Source organism: Sardina pilchardus, chromosome 21 (genome assembly GCF_963854185.1).
Source record: "Sardina pilchardus chromosome 21, fSarPil1.1, whole genome shotgun sequence".
Lineage (NCBI taxonomy): Eukaryota > Metazoa > Chordata > Actinopteri > Clupeiformes > Clupeidae > Sardina > Sardina pilchardus.
Window position 1 is genome coordinate 23,218,621 of NC_085014.1, and position 12,500 is coordinate 23,231,120.

General features: G+C 47.6%; 1 protein-coding gene across 1 annotated transcript in view; it reads right to left on the minus strand.

The window, feature by feature from the left end:
- spock1 (SPARC (osteonectin), cwcv and kazal like domains proteoglycan 1) overlaps positions 1-12,500 on the minus strand; it is a gene marked incomplete in the record, with an annotated part of 207,378 nt that overhangs the window by 80,770 nt on the left and 114,108 nt on the right. The window contains 1 exon segment of the mRNA XM_062524751.1: positions 9,514-9,597. Within this exon segment, the coding sequence (XP_062380735.1) occupies positions 9,514-9,597 (84 nt within the window).

Here is a 12,500-nt window from a genome sequence, read left to right on the forward strand (position 1 = left end):
ATACACAATACACACAAATACAGACACACACACATACACACAAACACACACCAACACGTGCATAGAAATGCCTGGATCAATCGGGTGAGACAAAGGAATTGAAACATCACTGTGCTTAATTACTTATGTCATACATTCTTGGTTCACTGAAGTGGAAGAACAATATACATATTTATACCACTGCGTAGTTGCATTTCCTATTGCGACGTGCTCTTTACAACATCAATTACTTTTCCGATTTGCACACCTATGAAGTAGTTCCAGTTTTCTGGCCGCATTACGCTTGTATATCAATTCGCCAAACTCGTTGTGAAGTGGAAATGAACGGTCCTGTTCCAACAGAGAGTGATCTGACAGACGTTCAGAGCATAGCAACATTGCAACATATGACTAAGATGGTTTTCAGCTCAGCAACACTGCGTTTGGAGGAAATAAAACAGTGATTTTACAAAGCGAAGGCTCAACAGAATCTTGGGATACGCTAGCGATTGATGTGTGGCAGAAAGAAAAAGTGGCTCTACAAACAAGACCGTTTTAGCGATCAAAAGGCTGAACTTATATCAGCAAATGAACACAACGCCAGTGTGGCAACAGCGGTGGACTAAGTGGGCTAATGGACTCCATGATGTTCAGGTATCAAAAGTTAATGCACTGGAGATGCATTAATATCTGATAACCGAGCCCTGTGTCAACCACTATTATCCCTTACATGAATGCAAATGAAGAAGAATACATCATCATACAGAATGCCACTCTAGATGTTCTAATGGGACTCACAACGCAGTACAGATCTAGATTTGATAACCATGAAGCCCGCAGAGCAGAGTAGAACCACTGTGTAATAGAAAAGTAGAATGAACGGCTTTCAGTAGAACGCAAACCTGACACTGGTGTGTCAAACAAGGGACCTCTAGATGAAATTCTCAGAAAACAAGTATAGGACTGACTACTTAACTCATCAAATGTGTTTTCCTGGTGCTCAACTCTGTACAACCTCACCTGTATTAGTATGGACTGTGTAGGATTTGTGTTTTTAGTCGAGCATGCAAAACTAGACAAAAAAAAACAACAAACACATGCAAAATGCCCACCTGTCTCAGAATAAGCACAGTAAGTGAGTTTGTGTGTGTGTGTGTGTGTGTGTGCGTGCGTGTGTGCGTGCGTGTGAGTGCGTGCGTGTGTGTGTGTGTGTGTGTGTAAGTGTTTGTGTGGCCTTCATAAGGATTGTGCTTTGATCCCGTCGCCTCATTTGGCGTGCGAGAGGAATGAGAGGCGACATTTATCCCCATCATAATCGCTGCAGGAGAGGCACTTAAATATTTACGTGAGACGGAGTGCAAGGGAGAGAGATGAGAAGGAGAGAGAGAGAGAGAGGGAAGCAGAGAGAGAGAGAGAGAGGCAGGGAAGGAATGAGTGAGGGAGAGAAGGAGCGAGGGAGACAGAGAGACGGATGACAAGTGCGTGGCCTTACCTGATCTCTCCCAGGAGAGTGTCAATTCAAGAGACTTATGAGAGGGCTTTCATATTCAAGCTCGAGCGGATACACTCACACTTCCACACACACGCACACACACACACACACACACTCAAATGAAACCTAACAAATAATATAAATGCAAAGGTGGATATCCCTAAACACATACCCAGGTGTGCATAGAAAAATGTGCTGCCACGCACTTGCTCTCAAAGACACACACACACACACACACACACACACACACACACACACACACAAACAAATGCCAGAGAAAGCTCAGCAATCTGTCTAGATGAGAAAAACAATGAATCTGCTAAGGTGGCTTTATTAAGATATATCAGCCACAGCAGGAGTCTGGAAAAACTAATCAAAGCGGCATCCTGCACAGTCATCCCAAGGTCACTCTCCTATCCTTTGTTCCCGAAGCGGCCGGCAAAAAAAAAACTACAAACATAAAAAACCCTATGTTTACCAAACAGGTGCGTCTATGAGCTGAGAGCACAACAAATGAACATGAATACTGCAAGGTGCGCTGTCATTCTCGGCTAATAAAAAAACAGCGCTACGTACGTGCCCTCAGTATCTGGGGCGAGAGGGTGCTGTAGGATTACAAAAGTGTTTTGGCTCGAGCTACATAAAAAGACTTCATCTCCCAGTGTGCCGTTCTCCACACCTCTGACAGCCAATTAGAACAAAGAGCTAAAAGTGACCCGTGGTGCGGTTTGGTTGCACCAATTAAAAGTCAATCATGAGTGTTCTGTTTTAGAGACAGGTACAAAAGTTGAGCTGAGGACTAGCTTCATTAGAAGAGCACCGCATTAGCACGAGAAATCGGGGGCGAGCCACTTCCTGTTTACTTAAATTCAACGCCTAGCGGCGGTTAGCCGGAGGTCAAGGTCGAGGGGTGAATGGCTCCAGGGCTTCTGAGACGGAGAAGCAGCGGAGCTGTCAAGGAGATGTGGAGAGGAGAGGACAAAAGGTCGCTGTCCCGCTCATTACTTTGTGCCTGTTTGACGGCTATTTCGGCTCTCCTCGGTAATTACGTCAAAGGCAAAAGTGACCTTCGCAACATTCAGATCTCTTTCTCTTTGTAGAGGTAATTATCACAGGCAAAATGAGCTGGAATTATTAAGAGTTATTTATATATTTACATTTGCTCTCTCTCTCATACATACACACACACACACACACACACACACACACACACACACACACACACACACACACACACACACACACACGCAGGCACACGGGCGTCGGGCACACAGGCACACGCGCACACAGGCACACACACACATACACTCACTCACACTTAAATGCACACACCAAACACTGTGTTTGTATGTGTGTGTGTGTGTATGTGTGTTTGTGTGAGTATGTGAAAACATAATTTGTGCATATTATTTCTGCATTTGTGGATATGCCATAGGAATTCCCCCTTTGAGGGTAAACATTTACCATTCTTTAATGTATGTATAGGACATGGCGCCCCATAGCGATATTTAGCACATGCTATAACTGGAGGAACATTGCTGCACAGGGAAGGGAGGACTAGTGTGTGCTTGTGTTTCAACGAGAGGGATACAGATACAAACAGAATAGCAGAGAGAGGGGGAGACTCTCTATGTGTGTGTGTGTGTGTGTGAGTGTGTGTGTGTGTGTGTATGCGTGTGTGTGTGTGTGTGTGTGTGTGCGTGTGTGTGTGTGTGTGTTACACTAATGAACAACACTGGATGCACCAGCTGTGATGTCAGTTTAGTAGTCTCACTAACACCCCCCAATCAAATCCTTCTTAAGGTACTGAATGAGTCACATATTGCCATTAAGCCCCTACTGTACCAATGGAGACCTGAGTCCTGCCCGTGAGACAGTCATGGCAGCTTTAATGACAGTAATGAGAGTCCTGTTGTCCACACACAGCTGACCTCAGGCCAGTTGGACTTGGTCTCCCTCTCATCATTACAGCATATCCAGAGCTTACACAGCCAAGCCTGCTCTGATGGGGTTTTCAGTAAGACTGTAAGAGAAACTTCTTCTGTACTTTATCCCATTGTCTAACTTACTCCCTCAGTTGGGTTTAACCTATTTGTCCCTATTTGTCCTTTTTATGTGTATATGTAATTGGGCTTTGGCATTAATGTCACTGCAACGTTCATGCCAACAAAGCTTTCATGAATTGAATTGAATTGAGACAGAGAGAGATGGAGAGAGAGAGAGAGACAGAAAGAGAGAGAGAGAGAGAGAGAGAGAGAGAGAGAGAGAGAGAGAGAGAGAGAGATGAGGGGTTGGCTGAGGACATTGCAGGAGGGAAGTTGGAAGATGATCTAAATCCACTCTGCAGGGCAGCTCCAAATCCCAGGGAGCACAGCTGAAAGTGCTGACGGAACAGAACGGGGGGTTGAGCGCCATGGAAGGATCCGGAAGGAAGGGCACGGAGCCAAGGGAGGGAATGGGGAGGGGGGGGGGGGGGATTAGTCACTTCTTCATTATCAGACATGAAGAGAGACCACAACGCCTCTCCACTTTCTTCCCTTCTCTCTCTCTCTCTCTCTCTCTCTCTCTCTCTCTCTCTCTCTTCTCTCTCTCTCTCTCTCTCTTTCTCCGCTACTTCAGTGAAAGCGAGTGGCAAGGGACACTTCTCCACAGAAGTTGTCCTTGTGGGGAAAGTACAGTATGGGAGAAAGTTTCTTTGATGGGTAAATTCAGAGACTCACCCCCATCTCTTTCAGCAGAGAGGAGAGCATAATTAATAAACTGAATGACATTCAGGGAAAGAGTGTACTTCATGAATTGATTAAAGTGACAGCCCCAGCTGTCCCACTGATAATAGCAAATCCAGTGTCCGTGGAACATCCCGGAAAGGACAAAACTCCAGAACAGACTTGGCTGAGTTCTGGTTCGGTACTGCAATGCAGCGGTGTGTTATAATATACCGGTATTAACAATATATTTTGGAAATTATATTGTGTAATATAAATATGATCATTATATAAAAATATGAACACTGGAAATAATTTATCATTTATCAGTTCAGCTGGTTGCCGCCTCACTGTCATATTAGAACTGTGTTTGTTCTTTTCGTTCAGACTCTTCACTTCTCTACACCAGAGTTTTAAGTCATTTGTCAAAAAAGACACAAACAAACAAATAAATAACACTATTGGCAACTTCAGGACAACCAGGGTTATAATATGTTATTATGCCATTAATGTTCCACCTAAACAGTCCATAATGACCTTAACCTCTCTGTAAAGCCCAGAGCCTTTTAAAAAGAAAAAACTATACAGAAGTATAGTTGATGAATTATTTATCTTGTGTTATCTGGTGCTGGTCAATCCATAATCCACCCAGAAAACATTGTGGATTGCAGGTGGGTTGTATCAAAATCAAACACCCATGTGCTGAGCTGCATGTGATGGGCTAAAGTGGGATCTCCACCTTCTCTGTCTCCACGGGCAGGTCTGCCTGCACAGCACAGTGGGAGATGGACAGGGAGAGGGCCAGAGAGCAGAAGGGCAAAGAGTTGCTCATTTTGTTGTTTTTTGAATGGCAATAGTTTATCGTATATTTTAGACTGCGCTGCCTACATCTATTCTTGTGAAATAAGGAAACATCATCATGGCTATTCCATGATGTGGATGCAATCACGCTACAGTACTTAGCCTATAATTAAAATCATATATTTGCAGATCGTGTAGGGTTTCATTCAGGCAACTCTTGTGAGACATAAAACTCCATGCACCCCCCCCCCCCCCCCCCCAAAGACGGCACATATGAACTGTGATGACGGCTAGCATTACAGCATATAGGTCTCCTAGCATAATGAATGTAAACATGACCACTGCTAGCATTAGGCCTACTAACATCATGAATGCAAACATGATGACTGCTAGCATTAGGCCTACTAGCATCATGAATGTAACTGCTAGCATTACCATTCTTCTGGCCCACTTTAATCACGTCTTGATTATCTGATATAGAGAGTCCTAGCTCAGCAGAAGTGGATCCAGCAGCCCTCAGTCTGATGGTATCTGGCTGGATTAGCAGCCAATGGTGAGACTTGTTACCTGAGGTGATTTTGCACCTAATTACCTCCCAGTGGCAAGTCTGGATCTATGTCTGACTCTTGGGCCAAAACACATCCATATTCTCCTCTCTTCATGCTCAATGAGTCTTCCCTCCAAGCACTAAAAACACCTAATGTATGGGATACACAAGCTCACAACACATTTAAATGACTAAAAAAGTCCCAATGTTCATCCATTACTGTGTGGCACATGAAATAGTTTACACAAACGTAAGGCAGTGAGTAATGCATACCGCCAAGCTACTTCCAGTCAACTGTGCTCATGGAAAAATCTGCTTTTCGTTTGGGGAATGTTGACAGAAGATTGGCATACTGGTGTGTGTGCGTGTGTGTGTGTGTGTGTGTGTGTGTGTGTGTGTGTGTGTGTGTGTGTGTGTGTGTGTGTGTGTGTGTGTGTGTGTGTGTACTGTAAGTGTCTGTCTGCATCTGTCTATCTGTGCCTGTGTTTCTTTGTACCTGTGTGTGTGTGTGTGTGTGTGTGTGTGTGTGTGTGTGTGTGTGTGTGTGAGAGAGAGAGTATATGAGTACTTGTTTGTGTCTAAGTGCACTTGTGTGTGTGTGTGTGTGTGAGGTAGAACCTGTGTGCTTGTTTTCCGATTCCCCCTGTAGAGTTAATGAGAGGCACACGCTCCCAGCCTCCACCGTGCAGCCCCAGGTCGGCAGCGGCGAGGCCGGCAGAGCCTCATGCATAATGGAGCGGCGGGCAGGCAGGCCGACCTGGGATGCCAGCCCAGTTAATGAGCGCCGCTGCCACGCCAGCCGACTCAAATGAGCCCGGCCACGCCAAGCCGACCGGCCAGCCAGCCAGCCAGCCGGCCAGCCGACCAGCCTGACTCAGAGGTGCGTGTGCCCGAGTCAGGCACCGAAAGGACAAACACCGGCTTTCCCAGCTTCCCTTCCCACAGGGTTAATTAGATCAGAATACCCCCCGCCCTGCTGGAGGCCATTTTGGATCGGTTTCACTCCTTTTCCCTTAATGTCGCGTCCACGCCCAGAGCCATGCCGCCATTCTGGCTCAAACAGCAGTGGCTTCCCTTTTGCCACTATTGGAGCAGCATGGGCTAAATTCTGGCTGCACTGCTTAGGGGGGGGGGGGCTCTGTGTTGGAAAACACTTTATCTTCTTGCTCTGCACCCTCTTGCAGTTTCGCGGTTATCTAATCTAAATCCCGAGCGACCACAGACATGGCTGGCTGAATGGGTTTTTGATGGGTCGGCACGGCAGCGTAAATTGTTTTGGCTCAAGTCAGAGCGCTGCCTTCACCTTTACTCCTTAGCTCATTTCAAGAGGCTGGAGTTTCATACTGGAGACTTCACATTAGCAATGTCACACCTCCATCTTTCCACCTCTTTCTCTCTTTCTTCCATCTCTCTCTCTCTCTCTCTCTCTCTCTCTCTCTCTCTCTTCCAGCTCTGTCTCCACCTCTCACTGGGCACCTCTCTCGCTCTCCCAACTGCTCTCTGGGTTTCTCACCCTCTCTGTGCCATTTTTCTTTCCCTTTTCACTTCATTCTTTCTCTCCTCCACCTTCCCCTCCCCTTATCATACTCTCCCTTTTGTCTAAACCCCCCTCTTTCCTTCATTGATTACTGGGCTTCTCTCTCTCTCCTTCTCTCTCTCTCTCTCTCTCTCTCTCTCTCTCCCTCAGGTCACAGGTCAAACGCACTAATTACGGACACACAGATGCCCTCCGTATTTGACCGGGGTGTGTGACCTCCACTGCACAGGTCACGGCAGTCGCCTCTCTGGGGGACCGTCGAACAGCTGTCCGCAAAAAAAAAAAAAAGCAAAGGAAAAATCCTCCAGAATGACCATCGTTCTGGGTAACCATAGAAACGGCATGGTTGCCCTGTGAGCTCTGTGTGAGTTAGTTGAGAGGTAAGATGAGACCTTGGCTGCATGCAGAGGTCAGACAGGGTGGGGATGAGTTTGTTTCCCTGACTGTAAATATGCCTGTTTCCCTTGTACTGCTTATTAGGTACACTTGTGTGAATGTATGTCTGTGAGAACACCTGTGATTATATGGGTTTATGTGTGTGTGTGTGTGTGTGTGTGTGTGTGTGTGTGTGTGTGTGTGTGTGTGTGTGTGTCTGTGTGTCTGTGTGTGTGTGTGTGTGTGTGTGTGTGTGTGTGTGTGTGTGTGTATATCAGTCTTGTCTCACTGTTCTTGCCCTTCCACACAGTCTCACTGAAGGAGCACCTCCACTCGCTGCCTGATGCATATCAAATGCCCACCTCCGATAAGACTGACACCGCCAGATTAAAAAAAACACACCAGACTCGGAGCAAGAAACAGAGGAAGCAGCAGAATAACTAGGGCCAGCCCAGCGCTGTCAAAGTTTTACTCTCTCCCCTTTATCTGCCTACTACAACTCATTTTCTCTCTGTCTCACTCCATCTCCATAAACATTGTTATGCACGGCGCTAGCATCAATCACATCTCACGGCTTTCTAATGAGGCCCATCATCATTTCTGAAAATTAACAATCCTTTCCATTTCAGAGAAACAGAGAGAGAGAGAGAACAGAGAGAGAGAGAGAGAACACAGAGAGAAAGAAATAGAAACTTCTAAACGTATAGAAAAAAAGAGCTGATAGAGAAAGGGAAGAGGAAGAAGACGGCGCCTACTGGAGCATAATAAAGACTCGTGTTCCAACATGGAATTAGAGCAGGCGGCGTGATCCTAATAAGGGCGATAAGTGCCACCCTTCCGGCTGGTTCTGTGGAGCGCCGCGCTCAGATGGGTTTCTCAGAACATGGCGCCGGCAGCCAGAGCACTATCTGAGGCAGGGTGCCCTCCGCTGAGTGGCCCACATCTACAGAGGGACCGGGGCTTTGATCTGAAACTTACTTCCTCTCTCTCTCTCTCTCTCTCTCTCTCTCTCTCTCTCTCTCTCTCTCTCTCTCTCTTGCTCGCTCGCTCTCTCTGTCTTTCTCTCTCTCTCTCTCTCTCTCTCTCTCTCTTGCTCGCTCGCTCTCTCTCTCTGTCTTTCTCTCTCTCTCTCTCTTGCTCGCTCGCTCTCTCTGTCTTTCTCTCTCTCTCTCTCGTTCACTCTCTCTGTCTTTTTCTCTCTCTCAGTCTGTTTCTCGCTGTCGAACAAATGGTATTGTGGAACATCCACATCCTCTGAAAGGACTGACATCTGCCACAGACGCACCCACCCACACACACACACACACACACACACACACACACACACAAACACTCACACTCACACGCACACACACGCACACAGACACAAACACACACACAAGCGCACACAAGCACACACACACACGCACACACACACACACACACACACACACACACACACACACACACACACACACACACACACACACACACACACGTACACATACACATGCACACACAAGCACCCACACAAACTCATACTGCAGCACGACAGTCCACAATGGAACAACTCTCGGTCGTGCAAACACACATTTGCAAACGGCTTTCTCATGTAAATCAGATGCGGACTCTCACAACATCGCTCGGACACAATTCATTTCCCATTCAGCAGCACCACAGAGCACTGCAGCAGAACTTGCTGCTCACCCAAAAGCTTTTTTGTGGCTCCAGCCAAGATGATGATGCAGTTGGAAGCAACAACATGTGCTTAAAAGCCAACAACTTTTAAACACACATTCAGCACTTACTGAACCATGATATTCACAAACGCACACAAGATGGAGGCGGCTGCGAAAACATTTCCCGTCGCTCCGGTGGCCGAGCCGAACAAAAAACACTGAAAGCGAGGAATTCACAGAATGCAAGTCCGCTTCTGATTCACTCCAACAGAAAGCAGAAAAACTCCGGAAGCCTGAAGCGGGAGGGGGTTTGTTGACCAAAACCCGCTGACCAAAAACTTCTCGGCCATGCCGCCGTCGCGGCTGCCTCTTTGAGAGCCTAACTACGGATTGAAATTGGGAGCACACTGAGCACTCACCTCCATCGTCTATCTTCCACTTCCCCGGCACCGAGTGGCTCTTGGGTCCTGGTTCCCCGTTCCTCCCAGCGTGGGCCTTTGTGTCTGTGGAGAGAGACAGGAACTTTTTTAGAACTGGCAAAGTGCCCCCCCTCCCCCTCCCTTCCAACCCCCCGCACCGCACCACACCGCGGGCCCGGGCTGGACTGCAGAACCTCATTTCCCACGTTCCGCACTCAGCACTCTAAATCAGAACCTCGAGGGAAGTGGAGTGGAGGGGAGATGGACACTTTGTTGAGAGGGTTTCTTGTCAGGGGGCCAGAAAAGCGTTAAGCAGCCCACGGCGGTCAATGGGCAACCAAAACAAAACTCCATCAACAGAAATGGCATGCGGCTCTTAGGGGTGGACACATATCTGACGCGCAGAGGGAGACAGCAGCAGCGAGAGATGCCAGATTTGGACTGCAGTGAGAAATAACAAAACTTTCTCTGCTGTTTTGCCACATATTGAACAACGACGACACACACATTTCGAAACACTCTACAATAGTCGAAAATCGTCAGGTGCACTGATGGTCTCACACACTCATACACACACACACACACACCAGAGACAGAGAGAGAAGGGGAGGGGAGCCTTGATGGAGAGACAGACAGAGACAGAGACAGAGAGAGATAGAGAGAGAGAGGGATAGAGAGAGGAGCCTTGAGAGGGAGAGTGGTGGCGTGGCACGTACCTTCTCCACGTGGCGTGTTGGCGTGGGTGGCATTAACGACTTATGGTGATTTAATCTCCTAATTCATTCAGCCGGGATATTTACTGCGCCGTGAGTTTTTACGAGGCGCTGACAGACTTTGCTTTATTCTCCCTTCCCTCTCCCTCTCTCTCAGCCGGGCCCCCTGGGAGAGCGCCGCGGAGAGCCCACGGCCGATTTATGGGCCACCCACCGGCCACCGCCGCAAAAACGCACACCGCACCGTCCGAAAAACTCCCCGAGAGATGGAGAGGGCGAAGGAGAGAAGGAGAGAAAGAATGGTGGGAGTAGAGAGAGAGAGAGAGAGAGAGAGAGAGAGAGAAGGGGTAGAGAGAAAGATGGACAAGGAGAGAAAGACATATCTCAGACAGAAGGGAAGAGATGGATGGATGGATAGATAGATTGATTGATGGATAGATGGATGGATGGGTGAATGGATGGGTGGATGGAGGGTCATTTTAGTCAGAAGGATAGAGAGAGGGATGAAATCAGATAGGGGAGGAAGTGAACTAGAGGGAGAGCTGGAGAGAGATGAACTCATGGCAACAGCTGGACTAAAGCAATTCCATAAGTACTCAGACTGCAATGAAGAATGGGAGAGCCTGAAATAGAGAGATGCTGAGATGAAAGAAAGAAAGAAAGAAAGAGAGAGAGAAAGAAAGAAAAACAATAAAGGAGAGTAAAAGAGTAAGACAGGAAGAGCTGAATCAAGAGGCCAGAGAGGAGAGGACATTACATTAAAAAGATGGCCAGAGATAGAACACAGACAGCAGAAAGGAAGAGCTCTTCCAAAGTCTTTTTATTCGTTTTTTTCTCCTCTTTCTGCCTCTACACTTGACTCTGCCCTGCAATCTCCCTCCTCTATCCCCTTTCTCTCTACAATCTCTCTCTCTCTCTCTCTCCCTCTCCTCTGTCCTCAGCTGTCACTCTGTCAGTCTGCGCTGGGCTAGAGGCCAGGAGCCTGCTGCAGTGCCACTGCCAGAGAGCACGCAAAGATAGACAGAGAAAGGAGAGGGAGGGAGAGAAGGAGGGAGGGAGGGAGGGAGGGAGGGGAGAAAGAACAAAAACTCAAAGCAATTTCTGAAACGTTTGCTCATTCTGATCTGCCCCAGTGGCATGCAGGGCATGCGGAGGGAGCAAGGAGTGTGTGTGTGTGTGTGTGTGTGTGTGTGTGCGTGTTTGTGTGTGTGTGTGTGTGTGTGTGTGTGTGTGCCTGTCCTAATTGTGTGTGTGTATGTGTGTGTGGGTGTGTGAGAAAGATAGTGTTAGAGAGTGTGTGTGTGTGGGTGTGTGATAGAGAGAGCGTCAGAGAGAGAGAGAGTGTGTGTGTGTGTGTGTGTGTGTGTGTGTGTGTATGTGATAGAGAGTGTTAGTGTGTGTGTGTGTGTGTGTGTGTGTGTGTGTACGGGGAGGGCTTGTGTCTGACAACTGCAGCCATGGGGCTGAGTGAGAGCGAGTCCAGAGCAATCAGCATTTATCTGATCTGCCGCCACCTGCACTTCTCCTGCGCCCCTTTAAAGTTGGGCCCAAAGTGCCGGGGTGGGCGAAATGGAGTTGTCCTCAATCGATTTAGTGGTTAATTTTGGATTTGTGGTCTGCTCCTTCATTTGTTTGTTTTGTTTTGCTTGTGTGTGTGTGCGCGTGCATGTGTGTGTGTGTGTGTGTGTGTGTGTGTGTGTGTGTGTGGGGACGCACAGTTTTCTGCTTGCTTGTGAAAGGGAGTATGCATATGTGTGTGTGTGCTTGAGTGTGTGTGTGTGTATGTGTGTGTGTGTGTGTGTGTGTGTGTGTGTGTGTGTGTGTATGTGTGTGTGTGTGTGTGTGTGTCTGTGTGTGTGTGTGTGTGTGTGTGTGTGTGTGCGCGTTCCTTTTGCAAATTGATAGTGCTGCACCACAAAAAAGGGAGAGAGAAAAAAAATCAATCCAGTTGTAACTGCCTTCTCTTTCTCCTCCCCTCCACCTGTCCACCTCTGCATCGTCTCTGTCTCTCCATCTCCAGAGGAATCACATTTGTGTGTATGCATGTGTGTATGCGTGTGTGTATGCGTGTGTTTGTGTGTGTGCATCTCTTGAATCAGTCGCCGATAGCCGAGGACTCCAGGTCGCCGCTGTTGCTGATACAGAGTCTGTTTTTTATGTGTCTGCTGACAGCCTTTTTTTATTTAAATCCGCACAGTAAACAATGAGAGAGAGAGAGAGTCAGGGAGGAATGAGAGAGAGAGAGAGGAGGAGGGAGGAATGGAGAGAGAGGGG